At 43.4% G+C, this 19,599-nt stretch overlaps 1 protein-coding gene across 2 annotated transcripts in view; it reads left to right on the top strand.

The window, feature by feature from the left end:
• The window catches only part of acer3 (alkaline ceramidase 3), a 188,718-nt gene extending 171,082 nt beyond the window's left edge, over positions 1–17,636 (top strand). For both annotated transcript variants that reach the window (XM_048532130.2, XM_048532129.2), the window contains 2 exons: positions 8,889–8,934; positions 16,829–17,636. In XM_048532130.2, coding sequence (XP_048388087.1) covers positions 8,889–8,934; positions 16,829–16,885 — 103 coding nt within the window. In that variant the 3' untranslated portion in view covers positions 16,886–17,636. The remainder of the gene's footprint in view (positions 1–8,888; positions 8,935–16,828) is intronic.
• The last annotated feature ends 1,963 nt before the right edge of the window (positions 17,637–19,599 follow it).

Genomic DNA, 19,599 nt, shown 5'->3' with positions numbered 1-19,599 from the left:
GCTCTCTCTGTCTCGCTCTCGCTCTCTCTGTCTCGCTCTCGCTCTCTCTGTCTCGCTCTCGCTCTCTCTGTCTCGCTCTCGCTCTCTCTGTCTCGCTCTCGCTCTCTCTGTCTCGCTCTCGCTCTCGCTCTCTCTGTCTCGCTCTCGCTCTCGCTCTCTCTGTCTCGCTCTCGCTCTCGCTCTCTCTGTCTCGCTCTCGCTCTCGCTCTCTCTGTCTCGCTCTCGCTCTCTCTGTCTCGCTCTCTCTGTCTCGCTCTCTCTGTCTCGCTCTCGCTCTCTCTGTCTCGCTCTCTCTGTCTCGCTCTCTCTGTCTCGCTCTCTCTGTCTCGCTCTCTCTGTCTCGCTCTCTCTGTCTCGCTCTCTCTGTCTCGCTCTCTCTGTCTCGCTCTCTCTGTCTCGCTCTCTCTGTCTCGCTCTCTCTGTCTCGCTCTCTCTGTCTCGCTCTCGCTCTCGCTCTCTCTGTCTCGCTCTCGCTCTCTCTGTCTCGCTCTCGCTCTCTCTGTCTCGCTCTCGCTCTCTCTGTCTCGCTCTCGCTCTCTCTGTCTCGCTCTCTCTGTCTCGCTCTCTCTGTCTCGCTCTCGCTCTCTCTGTCTCGCTCTCGCTCTCGCTCTCTCTGTCTCGCTCTCGCTCTCGCTCTCTCTGTCTCGCTCTCGCTCTCTCTGTCACGCTCTCGCTCTCGCTCTCTCTGTTTCGCTCTCGCTCTCGCTCTCGCTCTCTCTGTCTCGCTCTCTCTGTCTCGCTCTCGCTCTCTCTGTCTCGCTCTCTCTGTCTCGCTCTCTCTGTCTCGCTCTCTCTGTCTCGCTCTCTCTGTCTCGCTCTCTCTGTCTCGCTCTCTCTGTCTCGCTCTCTCTGTCTCGCTCTCTCTGTCTCGCTCTCTCTGTCTCGCTCTCTCTGTCTCGCTCTCTCTGTCTCGCTCTCTCTGTCTCGCTCTCTCTGTCTCGCTCTCTCTGTCTCGCTCTCTCTGTCTCGCTCTCTCTGTCTCGCTCTCTCTGTCTCGCTCTCTCTGTCTCGCTCTCTCTGTCTCGCTCTCTCTGTCTCGCTCTCTCTGTCTCGCTCTCTCTGTCTCGCTCTCTCTGTCTCGCTCTCTCTGTCTCGCTCTCTCTGTCTCGCTCTCTCTGTCTCGCTCTCTCTGTCTCGCTCTCTCTGTCTCGCTCTCTCTGTCTCGCTCTCTCTGTCTCGCTCTCTCTGTCTCGCTCTCTCTGTCTCGCTCTCTCTGTCTCGCTCTCTCTGTCTCGCTCTCTCTGTCTCGCTCTCTCTGTCTCGCTCTCTCTGTCTCGCTCTCTCTGTCTCGCTCTCTCTGTCTCGCTCTCTCTGTCTCGCTCTCTCTGTCTCGCTCTCTCTGTCTCGCTCTCTCTGTCTCGCTCTCTCTGTCTCGCTCTCTCTGTCTCGCTCTCTCTGTCTCGCTCTCTCTGTCTCGCTCTCTCTGTCTCGCTCTCTCTGTCTCGCTCTCTCTGTCTCGCTCTCTCTGTCTCGCTCTCTCTGTCTCGCTCTCTCTGTCTCGCTCTCTCTGTCTCGCTCTCTCTGTCTCGCTCTCTCTGTCTCGCTCTCTCTGTCTCGCTCTCTCTGTCTCGCTCTCTCTGTCTCGCTCTCTCTGTCTCGCTCTCTCGCTCTCGCTCTCTCTGTCTCGCTCTCTCGCTCTCGCTCTCTCGCTCTCGCTCTCTCGCTCTCGCTCTCTCGCTCTCGCTCTCTCGCTCTCGCTCTCTCGCTCTCGCTCTCTCGCTCTCGCTCTCTCGCTCTCGCTCTCTCGCTCTCGCTCTCTCTGTCTCGCTCTCTCTGTCTCGCTCTCTCTGTCTCGCTCTCTCGCTCTCGCTCTCGCTCTCTCGCTCTCGCTCTCTCGCTCTCGCTCTCTCGCTCTCTCGCTCTCGCTCTCTCGCTCTCGCTCTCTCGCTCTCGCTCTCTCGCTCTCGCTCTCTCGCTCTCGCTCTCTCTGTCTCGCTCTCGCTCTCGCTCTCTCGCTCTCGCTCTCGCTCTCGCTCTCTCGCTCTCGCTCTCTCGCTCTCGCTCTCTCGCTCTCGCTCTCTCGCTCTCTCTGTCTCGCTCTCTCTGTCTCGCTCTCGCTCTCGCTCTCTCTGTCTCGCTCTCGCTCTCGCTCTCTCTGTCTCGCTCTCGCTCTCGCTCTCTCTGTCTCGCTCTCGCTCTCGCTCTCTCTGTCTCGCTCTCGCTCTCGCTCTCTCTGTCTCGCTCTCGCTCTCGCTCTCTCTGTCTCGCTCTCGCTCTCGCTCTCTCTGTCTCGCTCTCTGTCTCGCTCTCGCTCTCTCTGTCTCGCTCTCGCTCTCTCTGTCTCGCTCTCGCTCTCTCTGTCTCGCTCTCGCTCTCTCTGTCTCGCTCTCGCTCTCTCTGTCTCGCTCTCGCTCTCTCTGTCTCGCTCTCGCTCTCTCTGTCTCGCTCTCGCTCTCTCTGTCTCGCTCTCGCTCTCTCTGTCTCGCTCTCGCTCTCTCTGTCTCGCTCTCGCTCTCGCTCTCTCTGTCTCGCTCTCGCTCTCGCTCTCTCTGTCTCGCTCTCGCTCTCGCTCTCTCTGTCTCGCTCTCGCTCTCTCTGTCTCGCTCTCGCTCTCTCTGTCTCGCTCTCTCTGTCTCGCTCTCTCTGTCTCGCTCTCTCTGTCTCGCTCTCTCTGTCTCGCTCTCGCTCTCTCTGTCTCGCTCTCGCTCTCGCTCTCTCTGTCTCGCTCTCGCTCTCGCTGTCTCGCTCTCGCTCTCGCTGTCTCGCTCTCGCTCTCGCTCTCTCTGTCTCGCTCTCTCTCTCATAATGCAAAATTATTTTAAAACAATGTCGTGGTTCTTTTTGTATCAGAGATAATGGTAACTGCAGATGCTGGAGAATCCGAGATAACAAAGTGTGGGGCTGGATGAACACGGCAGGCCTAGGAGCACAAAAGCTGACGTTTCAGGCCTAGACCCTTCTGATGAAGGGCCTAGGCCTGAAATGTCAGCGTTTGTGCTCCTAAGATGTTGCTTGGCCTGCCGTGTTCATCCAGCTCTACACTTTGTTGTCTTGGTTCTTCTCTCCTGTGATAATACAGATTGCCATTTGTTGATTCATACAAGGAGGGAATAGTGACCTTTAAAGCTTGGATTTTTAAGATGGTTTAATATCTCTTAAAGTATTTGAGTGGATTCTTTGTTATCGACACATTCGTTCATTACATCAACAAACAAAATGGACTTTGTCAAGGTGAAAGGTTTAAAGAGGTAATTAGGGTTAGGAGTAAGCAAAGCATGCAGTCAAAATTTTAGCATTCGAAAGAAGATCATTTAAAAAGTATAGCCAAAGAGAGCAAAATGAGCAGCAACTGTTGATTGAAGGGCCAGTTAGATACAAATCTGCACAGAACAGGGATTGAGTGATATGGAATAGAGACCTATTGAAAAAAGGTGGTCCTCTGTCTAGTTGGCCCTTCCTGTTTCTAGAGATTCTATTTAGAGGAAATTTGGGTTTGAAATGATCATCTGTAATCTTGGGATTAATGTACCTCAATACTGTAGAAATAAGTGTATTTAAAAGGAATAGCACTTCAAAGTGAGCTGAAATAGCAGGAACGAAGAGAGAAAGTAACCAGTTTCCAGATTTTGATATGATTGAATATATGCACATCAGACACGGCTGTGTTAAGGATTATGTCATAACCACTCACCCATGTCAATCAGGTGTAGTTTTCAACTTAGAAGAAAAATAATTAGTTCAGGGAAAGGACAGCCTGTTAATCATACTTCGTTCTGTGTCTCATAGTGGGCACTCCTCACAAGACCACCCGTTGAATCTCCTACTTTTAATAAACACCAAGCTCCTTCGCTCGCATTACTTGAAGAAACCAAACACATTGTACTTACAGCCCAAAGACTGCAGCAATTCATAGAGGTAGCCCATCTTCACTTCTTCCAGGCAATTAAAGATAGGCACTAAATGCTGGCCCAGTCAGATGGCCTACAACTTATGAACAATTGTGTAAAGTTCTCAAGCCACCTACTCGAAGGTATTTTAAAAGCTGTCCGTTGTCCCTCAAAGTTCTGCGTTTATTCCATGTCAGTTATTTGCTTAAAGAAAAGAAAATCTAATCTCTGTCCTTTTGAGCTTGATGAACTTTGAGCACAAGATGGGAAAACAAATACACTACCCACATTCCAAAACTTGTTTCCGTCAGTCCTTCATACAGTTTAATTGTTTTGTAAAATCTGTAATCTGCCTCCTCGAATTTGTGTATTTCTCCAATGAAAATAATTCCATTTGCTTTAGCCTGTGTTTATGGCTTGGCCTCAAAGATTTGTAACTAACCTGCTCTAACTAATTGACCACTCTTGTGCATAAACTTTCCTTTATAATTTTTTTTAGATTAGATTAGATTACCTACAGTGTGGAAACAGGCCCTTCGGCCCAACAAGCCCACACCTCTCTTGAAGCATCCCACCCAGACCCATCCCCCTATTACCCCACACCTCTGAACACTACGGGCAATTTAGCATGGCCAATCCACCTAGCCTGCACATCTGACATAAGATGACAAAACTACAAGTCACATTTCAGGGTTAGCTTTACAATTAATATTGGTTCTTGATAAAGCAAGAATTTTTTTAAAAATTCACCCGTGGGCCGGGTGCATTGTTGTTTCGATCAGCATTTATTGCCCGTCCCTAGTTATAGAGTCATTGAGTAATTTAGCACGGAAACAGACCGTTTGATCCACTGCATTGACCAGACATTCCAATTTGATATGGTCCCATTTGCCAGTATTTGGCCTATATCCCTCTTAAACCCTTCTTATCCATATATCCTAGAGAAGGTGGCCATGAGCTGCCTTCTTGAACTGCTGCAGTCCATCTGCTATAGGGTGACCTACAATGCCCTTGAGGAGAGAATTCCAGGATTTTGACCCAGGAACAGGCAATATATTTCCAAGTCAGGATGATGAGTGGCTTGGAGAGAAACTTACAGATCATGGTTCACATGTATCAACTGCCCTTGTTATTCTGGATAGAAGTAGTCGTGGGTTTGGAAGATGCTGTGTCAGGAGGTTTGGTGAAAATTTTTGCGTTGCGTCTTGAAGTTGGTACACACTGCTGTTACTGAGCACCAGTGGTGGAGGGAGTGGATGCTTGTGGATGTGATGTCAGTCAAACAGGCTGCGTTGTCCTGGCTGGTACAAAGCTTCTTGAGTGTTGTTGGAGCTGCACCTATCCAGACAAGTGGGGAGTATTCCATCGCACTCCTGACTGGCACCTTGTAGATGATGGGCAGGCTTTTTGGGAGTCAGGAGGTGAGATACTCGCTGCAGTACTTATGTGGTGAGCCCAGTTTCTGGTCAATGAAACTGCACCTAACAGCATTGAATGTCATGGGGCAGTGACTAAATTGTCTCTTATTGATAACGGTCATTGCCTGGCATTTGAGTTGTGAACGTTACTTACCACCTCTCAGCCCAACTCTGGATATTGTCCAGGCATTTGAACACACTGCTTTGGTATCTGAGCAGTCGTGAATGGTGCTGCATATTATGCAATCATTGGCAAACATCCTGACTTCCAACCTTCTGGAGGGAAAGTCATGGATGGAGCAACTGAAGATGACTGCACCTAAGACACTACCCTCCAGAGCTCTTGCAGAGATGCCCTGGAGCTGACGTGACTGGCCTCCAGCAACCACAACCATCATCTTATGTGCCAGCTATGGCACCAACCAAGAGAATTTGCCCTCTGATTCCAGTTCCATTGAACTTTCCTCAGGATCCTTGATGTCACACTGAGTCAAATATGGCTCGATGTCAAGAGCTGTGTCTCTCACCTTACCTCTGGGATTCAGTTCTTTTTATCCATGTTTGAACCAAGGTTTTAATGATGTTAGGAGCCTAATGGCCCTTGCAGAACCCAAACTGAGTGTCGCTGAACAGGCTGTTGCTGAGGAGGTGCTGCTTGATAGCTGATGATTGAGAGTAAACTGATGGAACATTAATTGTCCAGGTTAAATTCATCCTGCGCTTTGCGTACAAGACAAACCTAAGCAATTTTCCATGTAGTTGGGTCGATGCTGCAATAAGGATGTAACCAATTGAAACATGTTGCAATGCTGGCTTGAATTTTATTTTTCAACCTCCGTTTTGTTTGTTCCCCTTCAGTTACAAGTCAAAACCAGCAATGAATATTTGTGGTTGAAAGACCAAACAGTTTATAAAATAAGGAAATGCTGACGTGGAAAGGGCTACTTAACAAGGGTACAGAGTACAGCACCAAATGTTAGAAATTTTACAAACAGGTTAGAAATTAGAAAGCAAAAAATTCACTCACCCCACCCCAGGAGAACTGGCGACCTTTAACATGCTTGCAGAGAGATTCGGACGGAACTCTTAAAGTTAAGCTAAATGCTTCTCTGCTGAGGCGTGCTTTCAAGGGTTATAGGAATATTTAATTGATTTGATTTTTATTTTTAAATTCAGAAACATAGATGAAATCATTTGTGAAGTAGCCGGTCATTATAAAGATATCGGCTATGATTGAGTGGTAGCGCTGTCTCACCTCTGCTTCAGAAAATGGATTTTAAACTTCCTGTAATCAAGGCTGACACTCTAGTACAGTACTGAGGGAGTTCTGTGCTGTCAACTTTGCTGCCTTTCAGGTGGAAGATAAATTAAAAGCCCATTGAGCCATTCAGTTCGATGCAAGAGATCCTAAGGTATGATTTGAAGGAAAACTGGGATATTCTGAGGTTGGAAAAGATGCGTTATAAATTTGTTTTTTTTATGGGTAATTCGAGATGGAATATAATGTAGGTGATCAGAACATTACTTTTGTTGATCCTGGATTGGAGAAGTGTTACAGAATGAATGATATTCTCTTGCTTTTGATATTTGTGCTGCTGTGCATTTGACTTACGTGTTTGCTAATGCCGGATGAAATACGCTTAATAATTCATTCTGCTTGGCTGACTTTGGAACAAGAGGCAAGAATAAATCCATTTTTAAAGCAATGTTTATAAAACAGTCTGTCAAAGGCAGGGATCAGGGGCACATAGCAAAGAAATGGTTGGAGTCAAAAAGTCAGACCATGACCTGGGAATCTTGCACAGGGTCAGATTTAGACTGTGAGAACCTAAAGAAAAATGAAAGGGTATGTGTACTAATTAAACTGGGTTATGTTTTGAAAGCAGTTGGAGAGGGAATTGGCTCGTCATTCTGACAAATTTTGTTTTACTTGTTGCAAATTATGTATTCAACTCGTGGGTATAATCTAGGCGCAAGAGCACGAGTGTAGAGGAAAAGATGGGGCCTAGAGGGGTGTGACCATTTTGAGTTTGTGGCATGAAGCTTATCCATGTTTTGCTGCCAACCTGGGGATCAGATAATTGGAGTATTGTTTTCATCTTTCAAATTATGAAGCAACATCCCTGATTGCAGTTAATGGCAGTGGTTTTGCCTTTAATCTTGTTTCATTTACTTTTCTGCTGTCTCTGTATTTTGCAGCTCTTTTCAACTCTTTGCTCAGCTCAGTTGCTTTTCTGTGTCAAAGTTGGAGGAGGTGTAATTTTTTTAAATGCTAACAGAGGGTTGTACCTCCTTAATAATTATTAACAACTGAATTCCAGTGAATGCAATTTTGCACATCCATGTGCCACACTTGACAACTGTGACTATGCTTCAATATGTATCACATTAGCTGTTGAGAATTTTGGGACATCCTGAGGTTGGATAAAGCAGTCGTTAAATCCAAGACTTTAATCACACAAATTGCCCCTGATGTACGAGACAGAAAATAAAATGTGAGCAACACGACTGATAGATAATGTTGTTCAAACAGTGAGTGTTCTGCACAGGTGTGGCTATTCTGCTCCAACAATTTCTCGGCAGTTTCAATGAGATGTATCACCAGTAGATGTCTATTTTGTTTAGTTTATTATTTGTTCGTGGGATGTAGCGTAGCTGGCAAGACCAATATCCGTGGCCTGTCCCAAACGGAATATCACAATATTTAGAAAAAGTTTGTATTCATCGAGCATCTTTCACAGCCCCAGATAACTCGAAGTGCTTTATCAAGAACTATCATTATTTTGCAAAGTAGGAGATACAGCAACCAATTTGAGAAGAGTAACCTCCCACAATAACACTGAGAATGACCAGAATCGTTTTTTCTTTAGTGATGCTGATTGAAAGTAAATATTAGCCAAAATACCCACAAGGTCTCCACTGGTCATCTTCAGAGCAGTGCCGTATGATATTTCACATCCATCTGAGAAAGGAGATCAGTCCTCAGTTTGGATTTATCCGATGTTTAAATATCTGTAATGGATCATTCTGGTGACCGTGGTGTGTGCCATGAAATGCATCCTTCAAAATATAACCTACCTGGTTAGACGGTCTAAAATCAAGGATCATCAGCTTTAAAATCAAAACAGGGGAATGTCACCTTGGTCTTAGATGAGGGCAAGTGTTTTTACTCTGAGGATTGTGAACCTTTGGAATCCTTTCCCAGAGAGGGCTATGGAGGCTCAGTGTTTAAATATGATAGAATTCTGATTGGTTGTGTTGTTTGAGGGTATGAGAATGTGGGTGGCAAGTAGAAGATATTGAAGTGTTCGATCAGCCATGATTGTATTGAATAGCAGAGCAATTTCGATGGGCTAATTGCCTACCCCTGTACCATTCCTAGCCATGTGTCTCAGCATGGATTTCAAAAGAGAAGTAACTGAAAGTTGGAAATTAGGATACTTGTGTTGCAACTTGTATTTCTTCACAACTCTAATGTACATAAATGTGTATATTTAACCTCTAAAGACCTTGTCAAGAACAACCAAGCAGAATAATGACCAGTGCAATTGTATCATGATTTAATCCTCTAAGATATCAGCTGCTAATAGGTATTTATGTACTGTTAATTCTGATCAAATGTTTTTGCATTTTTTAAAATCAGCATGTATACAAGAACGCTATACTTGAAATACAGACCTAAAGTGAAGGTAAGCCAAGACTGCACATATGTATATTGGTAGCCATAAGCTAAAGTTCAAATGTTTCTTGTAAGATAAGGTCATATTGTAATGAAACAGGAAGAACAGTTTTCCTACTTGTAAAGATTGAAATTTATCCATCCTTTTCATTGGAGAGGAATAGGTCATTTAAGTGCTCTGTGGCTTAAATCATGGTACCCACCTTTGCCCTCTATTGCTTAAAACTTTATTAAAATCTGTCAATCTAAGATTTAACATTGTGGAAGAATGGGTCCTACCATTCATCATGTATTCCCTTACTTTGTTTGTCTTCCCCAAATGCATTATGTCTCATCATTTACCTGAATTGAGTTCCATTCCACTAATCAGCCTGTATATATCGTCCTGTAATCCAAAGCTATCCTCTTCACGATTTACCATCCCACCAATTTTGTGTCATCCATGACCTTATTAATCAACCTTGCTACATTCAGGTCTAAATCATTTATATTTCCCACAAACAGCTAGGACCCCAAGACTGCAGAAACCCACTGGGATAATGGGAACTGCAGATGCTGGTAATCCGAGATAAAGTGTGGAGCTGGATGAACACAGCAGGCCAAGCTCCTAAGATGCTGCTTGGCCTGCTGTGTTCATTCAGCTCCACACTTTGTTATCTCAGAAACCCACTGGGCACAAGCTTCCAGTCAGAAAAACGCATCTCAATCGTTCCACCTGTGCTTCCTGGCATTCAGCCAATTCTGGATCCAATTAGCCAAATTTTATGGGATCCTGTGCATTCTTACCTTCGCTATCAGTCTCCCATGAAGGTCCATATCAAAAGCTTAATTGAAGTCCAAGTAGATTATGTTAAATGCAATACATTATCCTCATCTACACACCTGGTCACCTCTTTATGAAATTTGAATGCTTAAAACCATGTTGACTGTACTTAATTAATCCTTGCCTCTCTAAGTGCAGGTTAATTCTGCTCCTCAGAATTGCTTCTAGTAATTTCCAAACCATGGAGACTGACTTGCTGGCTGCCTGATATATCCCTTTCCTCCCTTCTTGAATAATGGTTACCACATTGGCTGTCCTTCTGTCCTCTGGCACACCCCTGTGGCCACAGGGCAATTGAAAATTATTGCCAGCACCCTTGCTTCTTCCTCCCTTGCCACACTCAACAGCCTCAGATTTGGTAACACCAAACCTTAGACTCCCCAACGATGGAAATGAATTTGCCTTGTGCTTAAATTTGAGGAATGGTGAACTGTTTCCTTTCTGTGTCTTATTCCTCCACTGGTCATACTAAAGATTGTATTTAAAAAGATGTTATTGCTAAATTAGACACAGTATATCTCATAACCAACTATGTATAGTATCAGAATCGGCCAGCCAGGTTTCTTAACTAACACTTAAAGAACTGGTTTATTGCAAACAAAATGTGTTCAAGCAAAGATATAAAAGATTATTAACAAAACATTAACCTGCGTAAATAGATACCACTATACTGCCTGAAAAATAACACACAATCTCCAAGTCTGCGGTACAGTAATATAAAACTCTGCAGACCCTTATCTTAAAAGTACTTTGAGGAACAGTTAAATTAAGGAAAAAGAATTATTCACCATCAAACAGATGTTGGTCTGTAGCCAAAGTAACTTTGCACACTAACTGTTGGCATTGTGTCTGTTCTTGGATCAATTATGGGCCATTGAACTTACTTTTCTGGATACAGTGATATTGTTTTAGAATTCTCCTTTAGGATGAGGTGGTGATGAGGCCATCCAGTAGGTTTTCAGCTCTTTTTGACGACCGGGTTTTCAGGGAAAGTGAGAGAGGACAAAAGCTATTTCCTCAGGCAAGATATTTCTCTGACCGTATGTTTTCAAATCCAATAGCTTTATAAGACCACATTCTGGGTCTGTGATCTCTCTGAAGGTTTTGTAGACTTGATTGCTCAATAGAACAGCATGTGTTTTGCAAATGCAAGATTTTTTCCTGCAGCAGTCAATCATCGTTGCTTTGCAAAGTAGTTTATCCAATAGGTCCATGATAGAGATACGTGCCTATATTCTGAATTAACATTTCCCCATAATATCCTGAAAACTTAGATCCTTTGAAACTTTAGAGAGTATAGCCATAATTTATAATATTTGCTTTCACAATTTTCTAGGAGGCACGCTGGTGGAATTTGGTAGGATGTTTCAACAGAGGGGGCTCAATCTTAGAAAATAAAATCATGTTAAAACAATGATGGCAAACTTTGAGGCAGGCTAGCATTATTCTCATATGTTTTGGTGCTCCAAATTTGCTGATGGTGGCCGTTACACCTGCAGGTCTGGATTTTGTGCATGTTTCTGAATGTTCTACCAGTACTTTGTCGAGCTGTACTCTGGTTAAATCATGCTGTGCAGAATGCCTTCAGTTAAGAATTTCCTTGTGCTTAAACATATTTCAACCAGTTGAATGAATGATAAAACATACTGAGTGGCCTTTTGTTCTCCTGTTTCCTGTTGTTAAGTAATGTGGACAAGGCTGCATTAAGTTCCTTATTCCTTACTTGCCTTATTGTGCAGGAGCCGCTGATGCCAGTGCATTTGTACTCCAACAGGAGTTAGTAGCTAGAGGCAAGAGTTTTTTGTATGTAAAAGTTAAAAATGCAGAATACAAATTTAATGTATATTGTGAATATTTTTGCTCAGTTGGGTTTGCCAGTTTTTCTGAGATCTTCTATGAAAACAAGAATTCACAAACAGATAGCTACAACACTGAAGACATGAATAGGAAAGTAAGGCCAGTTGCTGTTTGAGTACATCTAGTTCAAACATAGCAAGGTACAGAGAAAAGCTATTTATTACATAACATTACTTAATTTCACAGGTGGTGCCCCTATTTCTGAGCCAAGAGGCCTGGCTTCAAGTCTCACCTGCTCGAGAAGTGTGACATACATGTATAAACAGGTTGATTAAAAATATCTAGAAAAGCACTATGTTTGCCAAATGGGCAATGCTAGTGTTTAGTTCCATGCAAACCTTATCCACATGTTTTATCCATTAACACATAATTTATTCCCTTAAGTTTGTATTTATTCAGCTTCCACTTCAATTTATCTTTGCTATTTGCCAAACAATTACATTTGGCAGTGAGTGCAAAAACATACCGTGTTGAAAAACCCAGCAACTGCCAAATATGGCCAAGGTCAAGGCTCAGGAATCACTCCTCCTGATTCAGGCTCACGTTCTGACCACCACCAGCAAGTTTGGTGCACCAAAATATTCAGGAATAATGCAAGCCTGCTGTTATTATTTTACACGGCTTTATTTGCTACAATTAAACCCCTTTATTAAACCATCTGTTTCAAAAGCTTTCTTTAACACACATTGATATAAAGTTGAAAAGCAAAATAATGTAGATGCTGGGAAAATGAAATGAGGATAGAAAATGCTGGAACAAAGATAAATGGCTGGAAAATCGCAGCTGTGTGGGTTTCTGGTCCAGTGATCCTTCTTCATGATACCAAAATGCTGGGACTACTCAGATCCTGTTGCATTTGGGAGTGAAGAACAGGTTTCATCAGTTTAGATATTATGTTGTTGATTTGAAATAAGAACAAAGAAAATTACAGCACAGGAACAGGCCCTTCGGCCCTCCAAGCCTGCACCAATTGAGATCCTCTGTCTAAACCCGTCATCTATTTCCTAAGGGCCTGTATCCCTTTGCTCCTGCCCATCCATGTACCTGTCCAGATACATCTTAAAAGACACCATCGTGCCTGCGTCTACCACCTCTGCTGGCAATGCATTCCAGGGACCCACCACCCTCTGCGTAAAGAACTTTCCACGCATATCTTCCATAAACTTTCTTCCTCTGACTTTGAACTCATGACCCCTAGTAGCTGAGTCCCCCACCCTGGGGGGGAAAAAAGCTTCTTGCTATCCACTTTGTTTATACCTCTCATGATTTTGTAGACCTCAATCAGGCCACCCCCTCAATCTCCATCTTTCTAATGAAAATCAATCTAATCTACTCAACCTTTCTTTATAGCTAGTGCCCTCCATACCAGGCAACATCCTGGTGAACCTCCTCTGCACCCTCTCCAAAGCGTCCACATCCTTTTGGTAATGTGGCGACCAGAACTATACGCAGTACTCGATATGTGGCCAAACCAAAGTCTTATACAACTGTAACATGACCTGCCAACTCTTGTACTCGATGAAGGAAAGCATGCTGTATGCCTCCTTGATCACTATGACCTGCGTTGCTACCTTCAGGGAACAATGCACCTGAAAACCCAGATCTCTCTAAACATCAATTTTCCCCAGGACGTTTCCATTTACTATATTGTTCACTCTTGAATTAGATCTTCCAAAATGCATCACCTCGCATTTGCCGGATTGAACTCCATCTGCCATTTTTCTGCCCAACTCTCCAGTCTATCTATATTCTGCAGTAATCTCTGACAGTCCCCTTCACTATCTGCTACTCCACCAATGTTCGTGTCATCAGCAAACTTGCTAATCAGACCACCTACACCTTCCTCCAAATCATTTATGTATGTCACAAACAACAGTGGTCCCAGCACAGATCCCTGTGGAACACCACTGGTCCCAGGTCTCCAATTTGAGAAACCCCTTTCCACAACTACTCTCTGTCTCCTGTTGCCCAGCCAGTTTTTTATCCATCTAGCTAGAACACCCTGGACACCATGCGACTTCACTTTCTCCATCAGCCTACCATAGGGAACCTTATCAAACGCCTTACTGAAGTCCATGTATATGACATCTACAGCCTTTCCCTCATCAATCAAATGTTAATATTGATATAAAGTAACTCATTTATTCACAGGAATTACCCCAGTACCAACCCCGCCAGCATCAGAAATCTGACTTGTTGTTGGTGCACAGCATTTACTCAGCACGATCCTTGATCTCTCTCACTCAGTAGCAATCCACACTGTCTCTGCAATCCCTAGCATACACTCATTAGCACTGCCAAACAGAGATTGCAACCCATAGCATTTCTGTACTTTCACTGGCCACAATACAGACTTTTACAAAGGGTATCGGGGCAAACGTTCTAGTGGTTGGAGTTATACCTGGCACATAGGAAGATTGTTGTCGTTGTTGGAGGTCAATCACCCCGGCTCCAGGACATATCTCTGAACAAGATCCTCAGGGTAGTGTCCTCGACCCAACCATCATCTGCTGCTTCATCAATGATCTTCCCTCCATCATAAGGCCAGAAGTGGGGATGTTCGCCGATGATTGCGCAATGTTCACTATTGATGACTCCTCAGATACTGAAGCAGTCCATGTTCACATGCAACAAGATCCGGGCAATATACAGGCTTGGGCTGACAAGTGGCCCGTGATGTTCAGGCCACACAAATGCTGGTTAAGACCATCACAAATAAGAGACAATCTAACCATGACCCCTTGACATTCATCCCCATTTGTCTGGATGAGTACAGCCCCAACAACACTCGAGAAACTTGACACCATCCAGGACAAAGCATACAGCTTGACTGGCACCACAGTCACAAGCATCTACTTCCTCTACCACCAACGCTCAGTAGCAGCAGTGTGTACTGTCTACAAAATGCAGTGCAGAAATTCACCAAAGATCCCTCGACAGCACCTTCCAAACCCATGACCACTTCTATCTAGAAGGACAAGGGCAGCAGACATATGGGAACACCACCCCCTTGAAGTTCCCCTCTAAGCCACTCACCGTTCTGACTTGGAGATATATTATCTTCACTGCTCCTTCACTGTCGCCAGGTAAAAATTGTGAAATTCCCTCCCTAATGGCATTGTGGGTCAACCCACAGCAGGTGGACTTCAGTGATTCAAGAACACAGCTCACCACCACCTTCTCAAGGACATCTAGGAATGGGCAATAATTTGACTCAGCCAGCAATGTCCACATCCAACAAATGAATAGAAAAAAAATCATTCACTCGCCAACATTGTACAATTTATCTTTAAACCCCAGTATGCATTCATTAGAATTATCCAGACACTGCATCCCGGCATGTAATCACAAGTACTTGTATGCATTCTCTGAAGTTCAGGAACAGATACTTCCCAGTACAGTCCACAGATGTGTTGTGAATGAGCATGCAGCTCTCATCATGTGACCGCTGTCAAGTCATAAAGACTCTCTAACCCCTGGATTTTCCTAGTTTTATTTACCATGGAAGATGCTAAATCTAAATTAAAACCTAGTGCCTTTAAGATCATAAACCCAGACTCATCCAACTGAGCTATTTGCAACTTACCTTCCAGTTTTAGGTTATTTTCTATTTTGTATATAAATTTAAATTTATTTAGTTACAGTCCATTATTTCATTGTTTGTTAGTTTTCTACAATAGTAAGTCATTCATTATTTTATAAAAGACATGATGTTTACAATGCTGATTCAGTCATTTTTATCATGGGCCTTAACCCCAAATGGTATCTTGTTTATGGATCACTCTTGGAATGATACACTAATATTAAGGAAGATTGATTTATTCTTGCAGTTTCCTATATGAAAGCTTGATTTGAAATGTGCCACCTTTTACACTACAGAATAGGAGTTACACCAACCCAGCAGCAATAACAATTTGCATTTATGTACCACCTTTACCATTATAAAACCTCCCAAACTTCGCACCAGTTAATTATCAGACTGAAACTGATATTGAGCCGTATGAAAAGACATTGAGACTGATGACAAAATATTTTGCTTTGCCTCCTGGTGACCACAGACATCTTAATTGAGGTAGGGAGGGATTTGAGCATGTGGATGAGAATTTAACATTCTGGAGGTTTATGGACTGGGAACAAACTAGGTCAGTTCATCTAGCTGTTGGGTATTGCTCACCCCTAATTGCCCAGAGAGCATTTGGGCTTCAATCACGTTACTGCGGGTCTGGAGTCACTGGGTAAGAACTGGCAGGACTGGGCAAGAACAGCTAAAGGACAACAGTGAACGGGATGGGTTTTCCTGACAATTGACAGTTGTTTCATGGTCCTCATTAAACCCTTAATTTCAGATTTTTACTCAGTTCTAATTCCACCATCTACTGTGACGGAATTCAAGCTCGAGTTGCGGATACTGTACCAGAGTCTCTGGATTAATAGCCTAGTGATGATGATATTGTCTTCCCTACAGCCATCTGAGTTTTGGATAAGCACTCCCTCAAAAGTGTGGGTTGGGAATAAATAGTGCTACACTGACAAGTACCCTGCTTTCAAAGGACTACTTCCCTTACACTGAGAATGCTGTGACACCTGGTATTCTCATGATATTGTTTTTGATATCTCATTGAATAACAAACCTACTGATACTCAGCTGTCAAAAGCCCATGTTCAGGTGGGCCCTATGCCTCCTAAAGTAATTCAAAGGGGAAAGGGAAGCAGACCATTGCATTCACACAGAAAGCTGTAGCTGGGTGGAGGGAGTTTGGGTCTGTGGAGTCGTGCCCATTATTTGTGGTCAATATGCTCATGTGCCACTCCAGAAACATCAGGGCATAATCTGGATTACTCCAGTGCAGTGCTGAGGGAGTGCTACTTTATCAGAGATACTGACTTTTGGACGAAGTGTGAATATGAGGCTTTGCCTGCTCCTCTCAGGTGGACATAAAAGATCCAATGGGGCTGTTTTGAACACAATAGGGGGGGGGGAATCTCCACATATCCTAAACTAATGTTACCCCTTGACCAGAATCAATTCAATGTGTCAGAAGGTGATAATTGCCAGGTGCAGTGGGATTTCGCTGTGCTCAAATTAATTTTCTCTAGTTTCTACATTACTTAACAATACTTCAGAAGTACTTTATTGGTTATACATTCATTGAGGCAAGTGATGAATTGTGCTCTAACAATGCAATTTCTACTTATTTTAATTGTTATTTTTATAAATTTGCAGTTTCTGCTTGGTGTGTGGCCTATTATTTGGGTGGAACCTCCTCCAAAGAAGCACTAAAAATGCCAGAGATTGAAATCTCTGGCAAAGAACAAGCTGGACTTCAGCACTGAGAGCTGTTTTATCTAATTCTGGAAGCGAGTGTTAATGAGCGAAAAAGGTTTGAAATGAATCATGGAGAGAAAGAAACACGCTGATGATATATTTCCGATCATGCTGAGTTTTGTATTTATTTTTTTAAAATGCTGCCAGGCGTAGTTGAATTATATAGGAGGTTAATGTGTACAATGGGAAGTAAGGAATACTGCAGCTTGTGTGATAATGTTTGGTAGATCTCTGATAATACTCTGATAACCGATTTAATCTGAGAACAGCTAATGTTCTTTAGGCCTTTTTACACATGGCCAAACTATTGAACAAATTATGGACTGAAACTGACTGGTTCACTGTACCATAACATTTTTTTATTTGTTTGCCTCTTGTTCTGCCTGTATAAGGATCTGAAGAATTTACTTCACTAGACCTATGACGTCTCTCTGTGAATTCTCAATACCGCAGGTGTGTATTGAGCTGTACATCAACACATAAAGCAAAGGGCAGGTCTGTTCCAAGCCTTGGAGTGGGAAATGAAGTGTTTCATCCCAAAACAGGTGTTGGGGGGTTGTTAATAAGAGAGAGAATGGATCATCTCCTCTCATCCCTCCTGCTTTTTAGATTTTGTTTCTAATCACTTTAACGCCAGTACTGCTGCTCATACTGCTGTTCGCTGAGTTTCAGTATTGTGAGAGACATTTAGGGGTTTGGGCTATGTGGCAAGGGTTGGGAGGTGGGTGGGGTGGGTTGGGAGTGGGGGGTGGTGGAGGAGAAATGTCAGGGTCACTCCTGGACTGTGATTTGAGTGAAAGTGAACATCATCGATGCCCCTCTCAGTAACGGTGGGGGCAGAAAACACAATAGAGCTATTGCTTTCTAAGAATTTAATCAGTTTGTGCTGGTCACTGAAAAACTGAAAATTGTGTCCGCGTGCGTGTTTGGATTGTATTTAAACTGCATATCGTGTTCACTCTTCTTTCAGTAACCTTTTATATTGGAATTTTATTGCTAAGGTTTGTGTCCTTCATTAAAGCCCTAGAATTAAATGGGGATTCTGCAGCAAGATCCAACAGTGAATCTTTGGAAAATGTGGACATCATTTCCTTGGGGATCCTGCAAAGTAATGATAGGAGATAGTAGGTTCCCAGCAGAATTTCAGGGCTTAGTGTTACGCATTAGTATTTGAACCTGGAATTGTGGCCTCTGCATACTTAGGGCTTTTGGCAGTCCTGCTGTTGTTATCATATTGTAAATTTTGTCTGTACTTGGTTTAAACATTTGAGGGTCAATATCCACCTTATTTCATGGCCATTTTCTCCCTCTCACAGCTGACTTTACCACACCAGTTCTCATCATGCCAGTCAAATGCCTTTCCAGGTTACCATCCAGGGAATGCAATAACATTATTTTCTTAGGGTTGTCCAAACCCCATGACCTGATGCACGGGGGAATTCGCCTCCATTCTGGTACCCCCCCACCCCCCACTGCACCAAGTCAAATGTCAGTTACATGGCAACACAAGTTTTGAGAGCTCAGCCCAGATAACCCATCATTCCATATTAATGTAGCTGGTGTGACATAGGATCCAACAATGTAATCTTTCTAAATGAACTGCAGGGAGAAGCAGTATCTTGCAATACTCTTTATCCATTTTCTTTTGTCAATGGGTAAGACAGACTTCCGTTATTAGTATTCTCACACATTTTAAACTCTGCTGTCCTGTACACTTCAAACAAGGGACAAATAATTCAGGTTGCCAATATTGCTAGATCATGGCTTTATGAAGGATTATTGATTTGGGAGTGGTCTGACATGAGGACATGGTTTTACTGTATCAGTAGAGCAGATGGAGTGCCCAGTAGCTGTCAACAAGACCTCTGTCTTTACCCCAGCTACAGTCAGAGAATAGGAGTGGAGGAAATGTAAACTTATCACTCCTATGATCCAAACCAGAACCATGCCCAATAATCTCTCCACAGCACACTTCTTCATTCTTGACACTTGCTTTTCCTCTGTGCTCCCCTATAAATTATAGTACCGTTCACGTGTGTCCCACTAACTTTTGTTACTAAACTATTTGAATTGCATTTATTGAAACAGTTCCATTTTGTCAATTTAACAAGCATTCAATATTTTCACATTCCAGAAGCAAGCTGAATAGATATTTTTTGTTTAAAAGAGACTGAGTGATCAGTAAATGTAATTTATTTCTACAATGTACAGTCAGCACTGCCATCACTCCAGTTTAGGAAGCGAACTCCATTTCTCAATACACACTAACGAGGCCACAACAGAAACATCCTGTCAACTGGAAAATGGACATGAAGTTGCTGTTGCTAGGACCAGTGCAGTAATACTGTGTCTCTCTTTGGGCTGCTAATAAGTCTGGACTTTTATTTTTGATAGAGTGCTGAAGATTGGGAATCTGAGGAATGTAGCATCATTTACAGGTGAATGCAAAGAAAAAGTCTGAAAGTCAGTACTATAGACCTGTGGACCAAATGTTTATATGAGGCACCTCTTTACCCCCAGCACCAAACACCACCACCACCATTCCCTCTTCTACAATAAGCCATGGTGGCCATTTTCTTAGTTCAAACAAATTGTATTTGCCAAGGGGGTGAAATCCATAATCAGCATCACCCTAGTTCAGTTTGTCCCGCTCCTGCATCTTAATTACA

Source organism: Stegostoma tigrinum, chromosome 6 (assembly GCF_030684315.1).
Source record: "Stegostoma tigrinum isolate sSteTig4 chromosome 6, sSteTig4.hap1, whole genome shotgun sequence".
NCBI lineage: Eukaryota > Metazoa > Chordata > Chondrichthyes > Orectolobiformes > Stegostomatidae > Stegostoma > Stegostoma tigrinum.
This window is presented reverse-complemented; position numbering and strand designations above follow the sequence as displayed.